The 19645-nt window shown below is 43.1% G+C and overlaps 2 protein-coding genes across 56 annotated transcripts in view; one reads left to right on the forward strand and one right to left on the reverse strand.

The window, feature by feature from the left end:
- Dgkg (diacylglycerol kinase gamma) overlaps positions 1–19645 on the forward strand; it is a 226611-nt gene that overhangs the window by 76212 nt on the left and 130754 nt on the right. For all 9 annotated transcript variants that reach the window (XM_052740211.1, XM_052740208.1, XM_052740206.1 and 6 more), the window contains 3 exons: positions 9294–9343; positions 14271–14345; positions 14986–15108. In XM_052740211.1, coding sequence (XP_052596171.1) covers positions 9294–9343; positions 14271–14345; positions 14986–15108 — 248 coding nt within the window. The remainder of the gene's footprint in view (positions 1–9293; positions 9344–14270; positions 14346–14985; positions 15109–19645) is intronic.
- LOC128111813 (uncharacterized) overlaps positions 1–19645 on the reverse strand; it is a 111473-nt gene that overhangs the window by 12265 nt on the left and 79563 nt on the right. For 34 of the 47 annotated variants that reach the window (XR_008218715.1, XR_008218753.1, XR_008218744.1 and 31 more), the window contains 2 exons: positions 15127–15316; positions 13532–13651 (listed from right to left, as the gene is read on the reverse strand). The exons of 5 other annotated variants lie outside the window; for them this stretch is intronic. The gene's annotated coding sequence lies outside the window, so the exon portion shown is untranslated. Of the gene's footprint in view, positions 1–9276; positions 9376–9492; positions 9683–13531; positions 13652–15126; positions 15317–19645 lie in introns of all 47 variants that reach the window. 8 more of the 47 variants (XR_008218754.1, XR_008218735.1, XR_008218731.1 and 5 more) reach the window with 3 other exon arrangements.

The raw sequence follows: 19645 nt of genomic DNA on the forward strand, positions 1-19645 counted from the left end.
TGTGGCATGGGCCTCTCATTGGGTTAGTCATGAGATGGCTGCTCCCACAAATTCTGTGACACCATTACCCCAGCACATCTTGCAGGCAGATTGTAAGTTGAAGGTTTTGTGGCTGGGTTGTCCCAGTCCCACTGCCAGAAGGCTTGCCTGGCTGTAGAAGATGGCTGGTTCAGTCTCTGTATCTCCCATTACTAGGAGTCTTTGCTAGGATCACTCTCATAGATTCCAGGAAGTTCCCACAGCACTATGTTTCCACATCACCTCCCAAGTACCCCCCAATTCCAGTTGTCTCTCCCAGGACTTTCTCCCTGCATTCCCCCACACACACACACACCACCTGATCCCTCTTGTTCCCATCCCCAGTCACCCACAAAATCCCTTCCCAGGGAGACCTTCCTTGTTATCTAGCCTCTCTGGGTCTGTGAATTGCAGCATGATTATCCTTTACTTTACAGCTAATATCCACTTATAGGTGAGTACATACCATGTTTGTCTTTCTGGGTCTGGGCTACCTCACTCAGGATGACTTTTTCTAGTTCCATCCATTTGCCTGCAAATTTCATGATGTCATTGTTTTTAACAGCTGAGTAAATGCTCCATTGTGTAAATGAACCACATTTTCTTTATTCTTCAGTTGAAGGATATCTAGGTTGTTTCTAGTTTCTGATTATTATGAATAAAGGTGCTACAAACATAGTTGAGTGAGTGCCCTTGTGGTAGAACAGAGTGTCCTTTGGATATATGCCCATGCTATAGCTTTATCTTGAGGTAGATTGATTCCCAATTTTCTTAGGAAGCGGCATATTGATTTCCGTAGTGGCTGCACAAGTTTGCACTCCCACCAGCAATAGAGGAGTGTTCCCCTTGCTCCACATTCTCTCTAGCATGAGCTGCCACTTGTGTTTTTTATCTTAGCCATTCTAACAGGTATAAGATGGAATCTCAGTTGTTTTGATTTGCATTTCCCTGATTGCTAAGGATGTGGAACACTACTTTAAGTGTTTCTCAGCCATTTGAGATTCTTCTATTCAGAATTCTGTGTTTATATCTGTACCCCATTTTTAATTGGATTATTTGGTTTTTTGATGTCTAGTTTCTTGAGTTCCTTATATTGTTTGGATATTATCCCTCTGTCAGATGTGGAGTTGGTGAAAATCTTTTCCCAGTCTGTAGGCTGCTGCTTTGTCCAAATGACAATGTCCTTTGCCTTAGAGAAGCTTTTCAGTTTCATGAGATCCCATTGATTGATTGTTGTTCTTAGTACCTGTGCTATTGGTGTTCTGTTCAGGAAATTGTCTCCTGTGCCAATGCATTCAAGGCTATTCCCCACTTTCTTTTCTGTTAGGTTCAGTGTATCTGGCTGATCCACTTGGACTTGAGTTTTGTGCAGGGTGATAGATACAAATCTATTTGAATTTTTTTTCTGCAGGCTGACATCCAGTTAAACCAGCACCATTTGTTAAAGATGCTTTCTTTCTTCCATTGTGTATTTCTGGCTTCTTTATCAAAAATCAGGTGTCCAGAGGTATCTGGTCTTTGATTCAATTCCATTGATCAATCTGTCTGTTTTTATGCCAATACCATGCAGTTTTTATTACTGCAGCTCTGTAGGACAGCTTGAAATCAAGGGTGGTGATACCTCTGGAAGTTCTTCTATTTTACAGGATTGCTTTTGCTATCCTGGGTTTTTTCTTTTTCCATATGAAGTTGAGTATTATCCTTTCAAGGTCTGAAAAGAATTGTGTTGGAATTTTGATGAGGATTTTGTTGAAACTGTATATTGCTTTTGGTATGATGGACATTTTTACTATGTTAATCCTACCAGTGAACATGGGAGAACTCTCCATCTTCTGATACTTCTTCAATTTCTTTCTTTCAATTCTTCTTCTTCTTCTTCTTCTTTTTTTTTTTTTTTTTTTTTTTTTTTTTTTGGTTTTTCAAGACAGGGTTTCTCTGTGTAGTTTTTGTGCCTGTCCTGGATCTTGCCCTGTAGACCAGGCTGGCCTCGAACTCACAGAGATCTGCCTAGCTCTGCCTCCCAAGTACTGGGATTAAAAGCTTGTGCCACCACTGCCTGGCTTCAATTTCTTTCTTAAAGACTTGACGTTTTTATCATACAAGTCTTTCACTTGCTTGGTTAGAGTTAACCCAAGATATTTTATATTATTTGTGGCTATTGTGAAGAGTGTTGTTTCCCTGATTTCTTTCTCATCTCGTTTGTCATTTGTGTATAGGAGGGCTACTGATTTTTTTTTTTTTTTTTAGTTAATAAATGTCACTAAAGCTGTTTATAGGAGTTCCTTGGTAGAATTTTTGGGGTCACTTATGTATATTATCATATTATGTGCAAATTAAAAAAGGACTTCTTTCTTTCCAATTTGTGTCCCCTAGATCTCCTTTAGTTGTCTTATTGATCTAGCTAGAACTTTAAGTACTATATTGAATAGGTATGGAGAGAGTGAACAGTCTTGTCTTGTTTCTGATTTTAGTGGAATCACTTTACATTTCTCTCCATTTAATTTGATGTTGGCCATATGCTCACTGTAAATTGCCTATATTATGTTAGGTATGTCCCTTTGATCCTCAATCTTTCCAAGACCTTTATCACTGAAGGAGTGTTGGATTTTGTCAAAGACTGTTTTGGCATCTAATGAGATGATCATGTGGGTTTTTTTCTTTCAGTTTGTTTATATGATGGCTGATTTTTATATGTTGAACCATCCTTGCATCTCTAGGATGAAGCCTACTTGATCATGGTGGATGATCTTTTTGATGTGTTCTTGGATTTGCAAGTATTTTTGCATCTATATTCATGAGGGAAATTGGTCTGTAATTCTCTATTTGTTGAATCTTTCTGTGGTTTGGGTATGAGGGTGATAATAATCTCATAAAATGAATTTGTCAATATTCCTCTGTTTCTATTTTGTGGAATAATTTAGGGGCTATTGGCATTAGCTCTTCTTTGAAAGTCTGGTAGAATTCTGTGCTAAAACTGTCTGGTCCTGGGCTCTTTTTGGTTGAGAGACTTTTAATGACTACTTCTATTTACTTGGAGGTTATAGATCTATTTAAATTGTTTAACTGATCTTTATTTAACTTTAGTAAGTAGTATCTATTGAGAAAACTATCCATTTTTTCTAGATTTTCCAATTTTGTGGAGTACAGGCTTTTAAAGTATGACTTTATAATTCTTGGGATTTCCTTGGTGTCTGTTGTTATGTCTCCCTTTTCATTTCTGATTTTGTTAATTTGGATATCTCTCTCTGCCTTTTAGTTAGCTTAGATAAGGGTTTGTCTTGTTGATTTTCTAAAAAAACAAAACAAAACAAAAAAAACCAACTCTATTTCATTGACTCTTTGAATTGTTCTCTTTGTTTTTATTTTATTGATTTCAGCCCTCAGTTTGATTATTTCCTGTTATCTACTCCTCTTAGGTGAGCTTGCTTTTTTGTTGTTGTTGTTCTAGTGTGCTGTTAAGTCACTAGAGTGAGAGCTCTTCAATTTCTTTATGTGGTCACTTAGTGCTATGAACTCTTAGCACTGCTTTCATAGTGTTTCGTAAGTTTGGGTATATTATACATTCATTTTCATTGAATTCTAGGAAGTCTTTAATTTCCTTCTTATTTCTGCCTTGACCCAGTAGTCATTCAGTAGGAAGTTATTCGGTTTCCATGAGTTTGTAGGCTTCTTGTTATTTGTGTTGTTGAAATCCAGCTTTAATCCATGGTGGTCTTACAATGCATGGGGGTATTACAATTTTCTTCTATTTATTGAGACTTGCCTTGTGACCAAGTATGTGATCAGTTTTGAAGAATGTTCCATGGGGTGCTGAGAGGATGTATTCTTTTGTTTGGGGGTAAAATGTTCTGCAGATACTCATTAGGTCCATTTTGTTCATAACATCTATTAGCTCCAGTATTTCTCTGTTTAGTTTTTGTCTGGATAACCTGTCCATTGGTGAGAGTAGAGTATTGAAGTCTTCCACTATCAATGTGTGAGGGGCAATGAGTGATTTAAGCTTTAGTAATGTTTTCTTTACAAGCGTGGGTGCCCTTGCATTTGGGGCATGGATGTTAAGAATTGAATGATCATCTTTGTGGATTTTTCCTTTAATGAATATGAGTGTCTTCCCCCTGACTCTTTTAATTAATTTTGGTTTGAAGTTTATTTTGTTAGATATTAGAACAGCTACAGCAGCTTGTTTCTTAGGTCTAATTTTCTTGGAAAATATTTTTTTCTATCACTTTACTGTAAGGTAACATCTATCTTTGATGCTGAGGTGTGTTTCTTGTATGCAGCAGAAGGATGGATCCTGTTTTCACATCCATTCTGTTAGCTTGTGTCTTTTTATTGGGGAATTGAGTCCAGTGATATTGAGAGATATCAATGACCAATGATTATTAATTACTGCTATTTTGTTGTAGTTGTTGTTGGTAGAGTGTGTGTGTGTGTGTGTGTGTGTGTGTGTGTGTGTGTGTGTGTGTTTTCCCTTCTTTGGGTTATGCTGGTGTGACATTATTTCCTGTATTTTTATGGGTATAGTTAACCTCCTGCTTTGGAGCTTTCCTTCTAGTACCTTCTATAGGACCATATTTGTGGATATATATGTAGCAGGAGTCTTAAAAGTTCTTATTAATAAGATCAAACCTGAGGCCAGTTATTGGGGTGAACTCTGGAAGATCAGAGAGACAGAACAAGCCACAGCTAACCTCACCTGGTCAACTTCTCAGCTGATCTTGTTTCCTCAGACTGGAATCCTCTGAGTCCTCATCCAGAACGAATCTCAGCTGAACTGCTGCTCGAAAGCCTGAAAGCTTAACCAGCCAAATGCTTAACCAGCCAAATGCTTAACCAGCCAAATGCTTGTAGTTTTTGGTCCTCACGCCTTATATACCTTTCTGCTTTCTACCATCACTCCCTGGGATTAAAGGCTCGCTTTCTGGGATTAAAGGCATGAGTCACTATGCTTGGGTGTATCCTTGAACAGATGGATTTCTGCCTCAGGAATGTTAGGATTAAAGGTGTGAGTGCCACCATTTTCTAGCCTTTGTATCTAGTGGCTGTTCTGTCTCTGACCCCAGATAAGTTTATTAGGGTACACAATATTTTGGGGAACACAATACCACCACATTTATATTGTTTAAATTTGACTTTATCATGGACTATCTTGTTTTCTCATTCTGTGATGATTAAAAGTTTTGCTGGGTGTAGTAATCTGGGCTGGTATCCATGGTTGCTTAGAGTCTACAGGACATCTGTCCAGGTCTTTCTGGCTTTTAGAGTCTCCATTGAGAAGTCAGGTATAATTCTGATTTGTCTGCCTTTATATGTTACTTGGCCTTTTTCCTTTGCAGCTTTTTTTTTTTTTTTTTTTTTTTTTTTTTTTTTTTTTTTTTTTTGGCTTTTCGAAACAGGGTTTCTCTGTGTAGCTTTGCGCCTTTCCTGGATCTCGCTTTGAAGACCAGGCTGGCCTCGAACTCACAGAGATCCACCTGCCTCTGCCTCCCAAGTGCTGGGATTAAAGGCGTGTGCCACCACCTTTGCACCTTTTAATATTTTTTCTTTGTTCTGTATGTTTAGTGTTTTGATTATTATGTGGCAAGGGGACTTTCTTTTCTGATCCAGTCTATTTGGTGTCCTACATGCTTCCTGTACCTTTATAGACATGTCCTTCTTAAGTTAGGAAAATTTTCTTGTGTGATTTTGTTGAATGCATTTTCTGGGCTTTTGAGCTGAGATTCATCTCCTTCTATTCCTATTATTCTTAGGTTTGGCCTTTTCATAGTTTCCCAGATTTCCTGGATGTTTTGTGTCAGGAGTTTTTTAGATTTAACATCTTCTTTGATCAATGAATCTATTTCTTCTATCCTATCTTCAACGCCCGAGGTTCTCTCTTCCAGCTCTTGTATTCTGTTGGTGATGCTTGTGTCTATAGTTCCTGCTTGCTTACCTGTATTTTCCATTTCCAGAATTCCCTCAGTTTGTGTTTTCTTTGTTGCTTCTATTTCCATTTTCAAGTCTTGAATAGTTTTATTAGTTTCCTTAATCTGTTTGTTGAGTTTTTCTTGGCTTTCTTTAAAGGATTTATTCATTTCTTCCAATTTTTTGGTTGTGTTTTCCTGGATTTCCCCTTTAGGACCTCTATCATCTTCATCAAGTTTTTTAGGGTCATTTTCTTGTGCTTCAGCTGTGTAGGAATATTCAGGGCTTGCTGTAGTAGGGCAGCTGGGCCCTGGTGGTGACACATTGCTTGGTTGTTGTTGATGATGTTCTTACACTGGCATCTAGGCATCTGGGTTTGGGATGATCATAGGTCTAGGTGCCAATTTCTGAGTTTATCTATGTTGGATGGATGTTTTGTTCCTTGTTTTCTGTTTCCTCTTTGGTCTTCTGGCCAAGGTGGCTTGTGGTTGAGTAGAGGGTCTCCACCCAAGTTGGGGGTTGGACTTCTGATGACCAGGGTGGCCTCTGATTAAGCAGGAGGGGGTTCCACTCAAGCTGGGAGCTGGAGTTCTGGCTGCTGGCGTGGCCTCTGGTCCAGCCAAGTGTTTTCTGCTGGAGTTGGGGGCTAGGATACGGTGACAAAGAGAGGAGGGCAGTTGGGTGTGGGCTGGGTGAGCACTGGCGGGGAGGGTGAGCACTGGGGGGGCTGGGGGAGCACTGGGGGAGCTGGGAGAGCACTGGGGGAGCTGGGAGAGCACTGGGGGAGCTGGGGGAGCACTAGGGGAGCTGGGCGAGCACTGGGGAGCTGGGGAGCACTGGGGAGCTGGGGGAGCACTAGGGGAGCTGGGCGAGCACTGGGGGAAGGATGTCTGCAGGTGGAGGGCTGACATGGGGTTCTAGCAACAGGCATGTCCTCTGGTGGAGCAGGGAGCTTTTGCAGGAGTTGTGGGTCAGGATATGGTGACAAGGAGAGATGTGGCGGTTAGGCTGGGCAAGCACTGAGGGAGTGAGAATGGTCTACAGGCAGAGGGCTGACCTGGGGTTCTGTCTAAGTGTTTTTTTAATATAGAAAATTTCAGAGAAAGGTGAGGGCTGAGGTTCAGTGAACACCGTGTGAGAATCCTCCATCAGCATTAATACCGTCACTCTTGTTCTGGTCATACAGTCCTGCCCACTCCCTCTGCTTCTGATTGTTTCAAGCAGATTCTAGAATCATGTGATTTCATGCATATATAGTTCAGTATATACCTCTAAGATCACACTAACACTACTGTCACATTCAAATACAGTGTTATTGTACTATTATCAAACATAGCCAACCTTCACATTTCCCCAGTTAGCCATGGATGCTCACTGTTCGGATCACTTTCCCATTGAGTCCATTTCCTTCAGAGTCTTTGAGTTTTTGGTTCCTCTCCATCTTCAGCTAATATTTTTCCCTTACAACCTTTGGTGCAGATAGGGCCATGTATCAGCATTTTCATTGGTTTAAGTTTTTCATCCTATCAGTCTAAATCATTTCCTTGTTTTAATGATTGAAAACAAGTTAAGTTTGTGAACTTAACTATTTTGAGAACTAAGCATGCAACTTTTTGGAAAGCATCCCTGAAATTCCACCTATTGTCAAAGCAAGGGCACCTCCCCTCAGCTCAACACCATATATTTATTTGCTAAACATTTCAAATCCATCTTCTCTCTTATTGTCAGTCTCATGATAACCCTGGAAGGGCTGACATGCTTATTTATTTCCATGTGAGAAAGTATGGGAAGGTTAAAAGGAACATGTCTGAACATGGGTCACATGAACCCCTTTTCCTGGAACAATACTAGTGGGACACTCTGACCTTCTTTATGTACTGTGTGCCTCTGGCCAGAATATTCTGAGGAACCAAATAGAGTGAGAAGATTATGACCCATCTTGTAAAGAACTTAAACTCCAATCAGGTACATACCATGGGGGGGGGGGGGGGGGGGATACATGGTTCAGGGAATTTAAAACATCTGGAGGCAAATGATCGTATAAGAGTAGCATAGTATGACCAGACAGCCTGTGCTGAGAGACAACCAGGGCACCACCAGGGGGCGCACGGAAGAGAAATCGAGTGTGAACAGCACCAAGAGTGGGGTGAAAGGAAAGAAATGTTTAGCTTGCTTCCTGCCCTGCTTCCTTTTGAGATCACAGTAACCCAGAGAGCACATCTCTGCAATTTTGGGTGAATGTAACTGTGTCAGGGGACACTTAAACTTTAGTCCCAATCCTTCCCAGATCTTCCTTGTTTACTTCACCTCCCTGCAGCTAACATGATATTTCCAAGCAGCATATCGACACTTGCTCCAAACTCCAAAACTTTTGAGACTTTACTTATGCTTTAAGTGAAAAAGTTCACATCTGATCTCATGTGTTAGACTGCAATCAAAATGGGATGCACTAAAAATACGACCTAAAATTTCCTGAAGGCTATGCATACAAGGTATATGAGAAGTATAATATAATATTGCATTTAGATTTAGGTAGCATCCACCCAAATATCTAATTATATATATGAAATATTCCCTAGTCCAAAAATACCCCAAATCTGAAATGTTCCTGGTTCTTAGCATTTGGGATAAAGGGTGATTTAGAAAATTCAACATCTTGAATGTCCTGTGGCCTCTGCAACAGCAACTGCTTCATGACATTATTACTAAGGACAGGGTAATTATGATTAAATGCATACAGCAGTATCTGCTGCCTGAGGAATGTCATACGTAAATGTTCATTAATAAAAGAAAATAAAGAGGAATAATTTATCAAGTGCTTTCTGCATTCCGAGACCTATCGATTGCCATAGCCATTAATATTAATCCTTAGGATCACCCTAGAAGAAATAATTACAGTTTCTATCTTACAGATAAGGTGACCGAAGCCAGGAGGAAAATACCCTCTTTGGCATCCCAGGAGTGGTAGTGCGCACCAAGATCCTAACATGCCTAACTCTGCATACAGTGGAGGCAAGGGTCCTGCTGTAAATTTGGTGCCTTTGCCCACCCAGCTGCTGGACACGAGTTTTTAAGTCGTGCCCAGGTGACATTGAAACATATGCATGCTCTCCAGGAAGTCTCACTTCTGACCTGGATCTCGTGTGCCATAGTCACTGATCAGAAAAGTCCAAAAGCCAGGCGGCCTCACTCTTCTCCCTGTCTTCACCCCTTCCCTAAGGAAGTCATACACTGTCCCTTAGAGGGTTAGCTGGCTCTCATGGCCTGTGCCCCAATACTTCCCAAATCTAGGCTAAACACAGGAGTAGCAGAACATCAGCCATGCTGATTCCTGGAGGACACCTCGGGCCTAACCTGTGTGTTTCTTGCAGTCATGTTTCGTCTCTATGATTCTGATGAAAACGGACTCCTGGACCAAGCGGTAAGCTTTCACTTTCAACAAAGCCATGGGATCTGAGGGAGAGCAGGGAGAGCAAGGTACAGTGAGGGAAGCATCCAAACACCCCAGTTCCATCCCTACAGGAATTTCGGGTTTCGCTAAGGGATGCAGATCATGAGCAAAGTCCCTACCTGCTGCTTCCACAGAGTCAGCTTGTAGAGCATGGACTCCGATTTTCCTTCATCTGAAACCACACAGTCTCAGGATAGGGAGATATTCTCATATTTTCATCAAATGTAACTTCCCTGTCCACAGACTTCCCTTGAAATTTCCTGCTGGGACCCAGGGGTCAAGAGGAAGGGATCAGAGAAGCAACAGGCCCTGGCAAGAGGAGAAGAGGAAGTTACTGTCGAGCTTCCTATCTACCCAAGCTTAGGAGCTTAGGGGCCCGGTTCTGTCTGTTCTGAACCCTGCACCCTCACTTCACCCCTTCAGGAAGAGGCAAGAACAGGTCAGGACCAGAGAGTGAGAGGAAGGCTAGAGAGAAAAGTCTGAGAAAGAAGGAGGCCCTGGCTCCAAGCCTTGTGGTCCTGACTGACTGCCGGGGCTTACGGACAGTAAGGCTCTGAGATTGAAGTGTGTATGGCTGACCAAAACCAGAAAAAGAAAGGAAGGAAGGAAAAGAAAGAGGGAGGGGGGATAGAGGGAGGAAAGGAAAGAGGGACAGAGGGACAGAGGGACAGAGAAAATAAGTCCACTAGGCCAATGAGCCAACTCTCTCTACTCTGGTAACTTCGTGGTAACAATGGCAATCTTGCATGTGACAGCAGCATTGCAGGAGTAACTGGTTCAATCAGAACGATTTTAAAGATAATGTTGGCGGGCAGAAACAAGTCTCAAGAGTCCTCTGACTCAGCTTCACCCCTGGAATCCCTGGCTGGTGAGCTCCCAGCTCCTTTGTGAACCCTCTCAGTGACAAAGAGGCCACCCCTCCACAACAGCTGTCTCTCTACTGGGAATGAGCTGGACAGGGCTTCCTGCCTGCAGGCCAGGCATGTGTTTGCTGGACAACACACAATAAGCTGGTGTGCCCTCCTTCCCCAACCCAGGAGGAACTGAAAATAGGCTACCTTTTACATGGTCCCTTCCCTGCATCCCTCAGCTTCCGGCTGCCCTCTGCTGCTAAGCAGGGCAAGGGAAATACAAGTTACACGCGGACCTTTAATATTTCCAAGCACTATCGCCCATTACACAGAATCTCCTCCAAACTGAAGTGTAGCTAGAGTTTTCCTGCCTGGCCCACAGTCAGGGCAAATCTCTCTCACCTGCCAGTCCCACAGCCGTCAGACCCGACCAAGTAAACACAGAGACTTGTATTGGTTTCAAACTGTATGGCCATGGCAGGCTTCTTGCTAACTGTTCTTTCAGCTTAAATTAATCCATTTTTATAAATCTATACCTTGCCACATGGCTCGTGGCTTACCGGCATCTTCACATGCTGTTTCTCATCGTGGCGGCTGGCAGTGTCTCTCTGACTCAGCCTTCCACTTCCCAGCTTTATTCTCCTCCTTGTTCCGCCTACACTTCCTGCCTAGCCAATGGCCAATCAGTGTTTTATTTATTGACTAATTAGCAACACATTTGCCATACAGAACATTCCACAGCACTTCCCCTTTTTTTTTTTTTCAAAAGGAAGGTTTTAACCTTAACAAAGTAAAATTACATATAATTTGGGAATTTGGGCGTAGCTTCTCTTACTACTTCCTGCTGGAGGGGGGCGCTGTATCTTATGGGGAAACAAAGAAAATTTTAGGATTATGGAATAGTCCATGAGGCTGTATCGTCTGAGCCAGTTGCCTTCAAACCATTCTAGATGTTGGATCATCTGGGCCATGGTGTCATCGGAGACCTTTCAGGGGGTCTTGGCTGGTCAAACCTGATGTATCTTAATCTTGAACAAATCCATAGCCTCTGGCTTTCTGTGGAAACAAAAGAGACTCTTTTCCAAAGTAACATATCCTTATATTCAAATTTTGAAGTCAAGATACCTTTAAAATATACATTTTGGCGTAACTCAACAACTTTTACAATGAAATGTTTTTCTGCAGTTAAAAGTCCCAAAGACAACACAATCCAGATTCTCTGTGTAATATCCATTTTTACGTGGCTTATTTTTTATACTACCTTTACTGTCTCTTTAAAGACTTTATTTTTTAAAACTATGTATTTGTTTATATAACTCTATATATCATCTTTTTTGTCTCTTTCAAGCCTACGTATCTTTTACACACATTTTAAACTATTACATCTGAATCTGTCTTATTGTGAATCTATTGCCTTAAACTGCAGCAGCTGTGGCTGCTGGATCCACCCACCTCAGCTTCCCAACATGGCCATGGTTTACCGCCAGCTCTGGGAGCTATCGGGGGTCTATGCTTTTAGCCAAGCAGCGTGTAGCCCAGAAACCTCCCCTTTTGCTCTGCACCAGCAAAGGCTAAATCCACCATGCAGCTCAAAGTGCCACTTGCAAAGGCCTCATTCCCGCCATAGGCAGGTCGAGCACGCACGCTAGGAACCCACCAGTAGCTCAAACCAGCAGCTGCCGCTCATTTGAGAGAGACAATTAGGAACTGTTTTTAGCTCCGTTTTAAAATCTTTTCTCAGGTTTTAGGTGGAAACTCTTGCCACCACGTTGGACGCCATTTGTAGCTAGAGTTTTCCTGCCTGGCCCACAGTCAGGGCAAATCTCTCTCACCTGCCAGTCCCACAGCCGTCAGACCCGACCAAGTAAACACAGAGACTTGTATTGGTTTCAAACTGTATGGCCATGGCAGGCTTCTTGCTAACTGTTCTTTCAGCTTAAATTAATCCATTTTTATAAATCTATACCTTGCCACATGGCTCGTGGCTTACCGGCATCTTCACATGCTGTTTCTCATCGTGGCGGCTGGCAGTGTCTCTCTGACTCAGCCTTCCACTTCCCAGCTTTATTCTCCTCCTTGTTCCGCCTACACTTCCTGCCTAGCCAATGGCCAATCAGTGTTTTATTTATTGACTAATTAGCAACACATTTGCCATACAGAACATTCCACAGCACTGAAGGGTCCCCGTTCTGCATTGTTCCTCACTAGCTGTTTTTAAATACCCACACTGGACAAGCTCCAGTTTTTCAACACCATTATTAAAACGTGGCATACACTAGAACCTGCCCATCCATTGCTTTACGTACACAAATGTGGTTTGGCCAGGGTAGATGGGGGCCTACTTCTTCCTGAAGCTAGACCACTCCGCTTCTATTTGCACAGTCCACATGAGTCTCATTCTCAGTTCCTAAGTCACATTCGTCTCATAGACTCCTGAACCCCCGTACACTCACACACTCTTCCATTGAAATGTTCTACCCACTCTGCTGCACCCATTCACTGCCTCATCCTGTGGTTTTGCTGTGGGTTACTGCCTCCCTTTGAGAAAAGAACCATTTACCTGCAAGAGGCTGAAGAAGAGGATCACAAGTTCATGTCCAGCATGAGATGGAAGAGGAGGAGAAGAATCGGGGCGTGGGGGCAGGGAGAAACATACAGAGAGAATACGTACCTGTGTCAGGGCCTGCAGAGATTACTCAGGGGTTAAGGGTAAATACTACTCTTACAGAGGACCCAATTTCAGTTCCTAGCACTCATGTTGGGCAGCTTACAACCACCTGTAACTGCAGCTCCAGGGGATCTGATGTCCTTTTGTATTCACATACATACTACACACACACACAGACACACACACACACACACACACACACACACACACACACACACACACACACAATTAAAGATAAAATGTGTCTTAAAAAGCAAATAGCAAGCCAGGCGGTGGTGGCGCACACCTTTAATCCCAGCACTCGGGAGGCAGAGGCAGGTGGATCTCTGTGAGTTCAAGGCCAGCCTGGTCTATACAGTGAGTTCCAGGAAAGGCTCCAAAGCTACACAGAGAAACCCTGTCTCAAAAAAAATCTAAAAAAAAAAAAAAAAAAAAAGCAAGTAACTGTTGAGGCTTGGCTTGCTTAGCTTAACCTTACATTCTACATAATGGAAATAACACTTTCTAATTCGCCCACACAATCTCCTAGAACAATATAACTATGAACATCTTAGGTAGTATCCATACATAAGATGCTAACTGACACCAAACATTTCCCCAGCACAATGTTTCCATGGGTCCCTCTATGTACTGACTCACCAGCATCCGGCACATTGGTAGCATTTTAGGTAGAGACAGGCCTTGGTGCCAAAGGGGTAATCCATCAGGCAAATCAGCCCTTAACTTCCTGTTCGCCAAATTCCAGGCTCAGGGTTGACTCTAAGGCAAAGGGAAGAGGAGATACTGAAATAAATCTAAATCACAGTGCTTGAACCAAGACCAACACAGGACGTGAACCTGACTCCAAAGGCAGACACACAGATCCCTGGCTGCTAAGGTCTGGGAACGGAGAGCAAATGATAAGAATGGTAAAAAGAGGCCTGTCTTCACCTGCATTTGCGGAAGTTACAGAAAAAAAAGGGAGGGAGGGAAGGAGGGAGGGAGGGAGGAAGGAAGGAAGGAAGGAAGGAAGGAAGGAAGGAAGGAAGGAAGGAAGAGAAAGAACACAAGCTTCAAGATTCCCTATGGTTTTCGAGTCAAAGGACAGAATGGTGGGAGGAGGGAGAGGCTTGGAGTCAGTGCTCCAGGTGCTCCATGCAGCTCTGGTTTTCACGTGCTCTGTAAGCATCTACTGTCCACTGGCCTTTGTGGTCAAGACAAAAGAAAACCGCTGCCCTTGTGGGATGTCTGTGATTTGCACCAGCTCTTCCTCATGATTCACCCTGCCCACCTTCCCACCAGGTTTGATTTTGAGTTTTGCTCTTATTTTGATTAAAAACAAAACAACCACAACTTTGATTTTCTCCCTTTGATGCTTTTCTCTCCCGATGTTTTCTAGGAGATGGATCAGATTGTGAACCAAATGCTGCATATTGCCCAGTATCTGGAGTGGGATCCCACGGAGCTCAGGCCTGTGAGTTTCTACAGACACAGTTCACTCCAGAGAGAGCGGGGCACACCTGGGGTGTGGTGTAATGGTAGGATGCTTGCTCTTGTGTGCCCCCAGACCATCCCCCCAGCAGCTCCTTTGGAGCCCTACACTTTGACCTCCCAATTCTCTAACAGGAAAGATGCTTAAGGCAGCAGGAGGAAGTCTAGACACAGTAGAAACTGCAGTTTCCCCAACCTTCCCACCAGAGACAGTTTTACGATAGGAATTCATAGAAGAGAGGGGTTAGAACCTGGAACAGTTCGGGGCAAAGTTGCCCATCATCTGCTCTTCTTGTTAACTGCCCTGGCAGGCACTATGAACCAGGTATCAGAGTAAACACTTTGTGTGCATTTCCGTGAACACAGCGGTATTATTTCCATTTTAAGATGAGCAACCCAGAGCACAGAGAGCTAGGGTGAGTCACCTAAGGTCGGGGCAGGGCAGAGCTGGACTTAGCACCCTGGTGTCCCTGCTGCTTTGACCCCTTACCACTTCACTCACTCTGAATGGGTGAAGGGGAAATGGGTGGAACAGAAAACATAACACAGGATCAACGAGAAAACAGAGAGCAGAGGCATCCAGGCAAGGATGGAAATGAACCATCGCTCTTTGGATCCCACAGATATTGAAGGAGATGTTGCAGGGGATGGACTACGACAAGGATGGCTTTGTGTCTCTACAGGAGTGGGTCCATGGGGGGATGACCACCATCCCATTGCTGGTGCTCCTGGGAATGGATGACTCTGTAAGTCAGTAAACTCACACTTAGTAGCTCTTGATTCCACATTGTTGCTAGTGTCTGCTCCAGACTTCCTGATGGGCAAGCCGTATGCTCCAGGCTGGCTCCAGGGTGCTCTATATTTTCATCCCTTTCACTTGTTCATGCCCAAAATGCACCCTTTGACTCACTGTTATTAAGGGGAATGTTGTTGTTGTTGTTGTTGTTGTGCACACTGTAAGGGAACACAGAGCGTTTGCCTACAAGACACATACTCAACCAGGCTAAGTGCAAAGGAAACTTCAAGGTGAATCTCATTTTCTCATCAAGTTAGGTTTTAAGATGCTAGGACAGGGACCAGTAAGATGGCTCTGCACATAAAAGCACTTGCCACCAAGCCTGATAACCCGAGTTCGACTCCCAGAACCCACGTGGTGAAAAAAAAGAATTAACCTCCTAGTCATCTGACCTCCACATGCCATGACACAAACACTCACACCCTCTGCCAATAAGTAAGTGTCATTTAAAACTAAAAGAACTGGCGAAGGAGGGAAGGAAGGGAATGGGGGAATAGTGATCTGCTGTAGGGGCTTTCATGCGTGGACTCTGGTTAAGCAATCAAAACAGATAAGGTGGGTCTTTTTACCCCAATTTGTACAGATGGAAAACCAGAGTTCTGAGCAGAAGAGGGGCTAGGTTTTGTACCTATCTCCAAATTCCCCACACTTTCCAACACCCTACACCTTAGTCAGTGGTGAGAAGACACCTTGGAGGGGATTTGGCTTATTCCTAAAGGACAGGAAAGATTTTGAGACCTTACTGGGTTTTCTATTTCGCAGGTGTGTGTGTGTGTGTGTGTGTGTGTGTGTGTGTGTGTGTGTGTGTGTGTGTGTGTCTGAATTAAACCAAAGGCCTCACACATGCTAGGTGAACACTCTGCCACTGGTCTATACCACTATGCTTTTTTACTTTTTATTTTTGAGGCAAAGTCTCTTTCAGTTGCACAGGCTGGCCTCAGACTTGCTCTGTAGCCCAGGTAGGTTTTGTTGCTTGAACTTGTGACCCTCCTGATTCGGTGTCCAGAGTAGCTAGGTTTACAGACCACATACCAGGCCTGGCTTGATAACACGTTCTGGCTCTTAGGGTTATACATAATATGACTGTCCCTTTCATTCTACAAATGGAGGTCCAGCACAGTAAAGGACTGGCCAAAGGCACACACCTAAGCAGAGGCCCAGCTGCCACACTCAGTGACATTGGGACCTTCGTGCAGTGACCTCTCGCTGAGGGGCTACACATGCAAGAACCCACATGAGCTCGAAGAAGCCAAGTAGACTGTTGCCAATGCTCACTTGGCACCGGATCAAAAGGGCAGCTCTGCTTGGCTGCTGCCCTGACCCACTGTTGTTGGTTTGGTTTGTTCTCATTTGGGAGAACGAAACTGGGACCTTTTAAGCACAAGGAACCAATGTCTGTTCTCCTCCCTACACTGAACATGCTAATGTTCAAAGCACCACCAACATCTTGTATGGAAAGAGTCCACATTTCTGGAGGCAGCAGGTAAAGCCTGTGTATTTCTTCAACATCCTTTCCAGTGTCCCCTTCAAACACCAAATCAGTCATAAATAGAACTAGAATTCACATCACAAAACGTGGGGAACAGAAAATAAATGTAAATTTCATTGATACTAATCAAAATCCTTAAAAATCTATTTTAAGTGTGTGCTAAATAAATTTTCAAATGAGTAATATCCTGGCCTCTAGAGAAAGCCCATCAAAGTCTTGAATGGCCTGCTGCTTTCTTGCCGCTTTCGCTCATACATGTGACCACTGAGAATCTGGGGTTCTCGGTATAAAGCACGCATAGTCTGTCTTCTGGTAACATTGTGGCAATGGGGCAAAAACCTGGCCAGAAATGAATGAGCCACACGATGGCGCTACAGCCCAAGCAAAAGTTTTCTTTGAGGCCCTCAGTTCATTTGCCTCTTGGAGCTGGGGGTTTGGTGTAGGTGTGGGATTGGGCTACATGACTTAGACAATAGAGGTGTTTCCAGATAAAATGATGGTCCTGTAGTTGGTGAAGAACCAGATCTACTGACAGAGTGCCAAGTTTCCTTCCGCCCAGGAAAATCCTTATAGAAGGTGGTGGAGAAAAGTGCATGTTGACTACTGACGCTGTCACTCATTCTTCCTGTGGCACTGGCCTAGTGACAGAATTCCTGAGTCTGTTTTTCGGTTGGTTTGTTTGTTTGTTTGTTTGTTTGTTTGCTTTTCAATCTGTATAGTAGAAATAAACTTACTACTATTCCACTGCATTTGTACCCCACAGTATTTGGTACAGATTAGGATCTGGCAGTGGACTGGAATTAAATTTATTATTATTATTATTAGCATCATGATAAGTCCTTGGGCCAGATATCTGCCAAAAGAATGAGTAAATTGGTCTTTTTTTGTGAGTTGCTACCCACCTGCAAATCTTCACATTTAAGTGGAGACCCTTGAATAAAGAGACCTTAACTCTGAACAACTCAGGTCTTGAAGAGGGTTTTCAAGCAGTAAGAAGACAAAAGTTAGGGGAACAGGTAAGAATTTGACAAAGAATGTGAACTCCAGGGACCACAAGACGTCTAGGCCCAGCCGCAGGGCTGGCCACAGCAAGCAGTACAAAGGCATGAACACCCAGCTGTGAGGACTGGACGCCATGTCCCTGACCACACATCCAAGGTAACTTTACAACCACGGTTTTCACTGCCCTTCAGGCCACACCCAGTGCTGCTCAGGATGGAATTCCTGAGAAAGATGCAGCAGGAGAGATGCCCCCAAAACCAGACTTAAGCCAGGTGCTGTACCAGGGCCTGGAATGTGGAGGACCCCGCCTGCCAGGGAAAATGTGACCATGTGAGGCACAGCTCATATATGTTGTGACTGAGGATAGTTTTGCCCCTGAGCAACTCAAGAGAAAAACGCTCATTCCCTCTTTAGCTCTCACTTTAGAATTGTTGATGCTTTAGTTACATGAATTTATTTACATGGAGTGGGTGGGGCTTTCCACACACACGGTGTGCGTGTAGAGGTCAGAGGACGACAACCTTCAAGAGTTACCCTTTCTCTGCATCGTGTTGAACTCAGGTTATCAAGGGCCTCTACCCATTGAGACATCCCACCAGTCCTCACTTTAGTATTTTATCTGTTTCCAGAAAGTTGGTATAAGCACACACATAGTGTGTGTGTGTGTGTGTGTGTGTGTGTGTGTGTGTGTGTGTGTGTAGGCAAAACACTCATACATATAAAATAAAATAAATGTAAAGATTTTTAAGTTGGTATGAGAAGCATATTATTAGCCAGGTGGTGGCGGCACATGCCTTTAATCTCAGCACTCGAGAGGCAGAGGCAGATGGATCTCTGAGTTCAAGGCCAGCCTGGGCTACAGAGTGAGTTCCAGGACTACATAGAGAAACCCTGTCTCAAAAAAGAAAAAAGTATGTTATTTTTACTGAGCCATTTGTTCTTAATTATAACGCTAGTCTAAACTCACAAGAGAATTTCAGAAAACATAAAAGAAATCAGAAATTAGAGGGGGAAAGATAAATACACAGTGCTTCCAGATATAGTTAACTTTGGTCAAAAGGCACATGAAATCTTTCACCTTTAAATATCTTTTGTTTGACAGAGTCTCTCCACACAGCCCTGGCTATCCTGGAACTCACTATGTAGACCAGGCTGGCCTCAAACTCACAGAGATCCACCCACCTCTGCCTCTCAATGCTGGGATTAAAGGCACACACCAACACACCCAGCTTCCCATTAAATGTCTTATTATTTACAACTGAAATCATAATGCACTATCAAATTTGCATTCTGATTTTTTTCACTTAGTAGTGTATCATGAGCAGATTCCTATGCCACTGGATGATTTTATAAATGTCTCTTGGATTGCCGCCCAGTTTAAGTTATATGGATATACTACAGTTTCAGCAATTTGGGGACCAATAGGGTATTTGTAGCTCTTCGATGTTTGAAATAATGTTGCATCTAATTAGCACAGAAATGCTCATGTATTTTCTCAAAAGTTATTTCTTTAGACTGGAGTCCAAAGAGGCATGCTGGCTAGTCAAAGATTGCAATCATTGAAGACTCTTCAGATAGACAGGTGAGATAGATAGATAGATAGATAGATAGATAGATAGATAGATAGAGATAGATAGATAGACAGACAGACAGGGAGATAGACAGATAGATAGATAGATAGATAGATAGATAGATAGATAGATAGGCAGGCAGAAAGATAGGCAGGCTGATAGGCAGAAAGACAGACAGATGGGCAGATGGATAGATAGAGAGATAAATGATAGATAGATAGATAGATAGATAGATAGATAGATAGATAGATAGATAGAGGCAGATGGAGAGACAGACAAACAGACATATCAAGTCACTCTTCCAGTTATACTTCGGGCATCCAGGTAGGAGAGGGCTTATTTAGGTCCTCTCCCACTTCCATTCAGAGGCTCTCTCCTTCTGCATGTGCTAATTTTAGAAAACACACACTAAGAATTGGTTAAGG

This window comes from Peromyscus californicus, unplaced genomic scaffold (genome assembly GCF_007827085.1).
Source record: "Peromyscus californicus insignis strain IS unplaced genomic scaffold, ASM782708v3 Scaffold_16__1_contigs__length_79575227, whole genome shotgun sequence".
NCBI classification, from domain to species: Eukaryota; Metazoa; Chordata; class Mammalia; order Rodentia; family Cricetidae; genus Peromyscus; species Peromyscus californicus.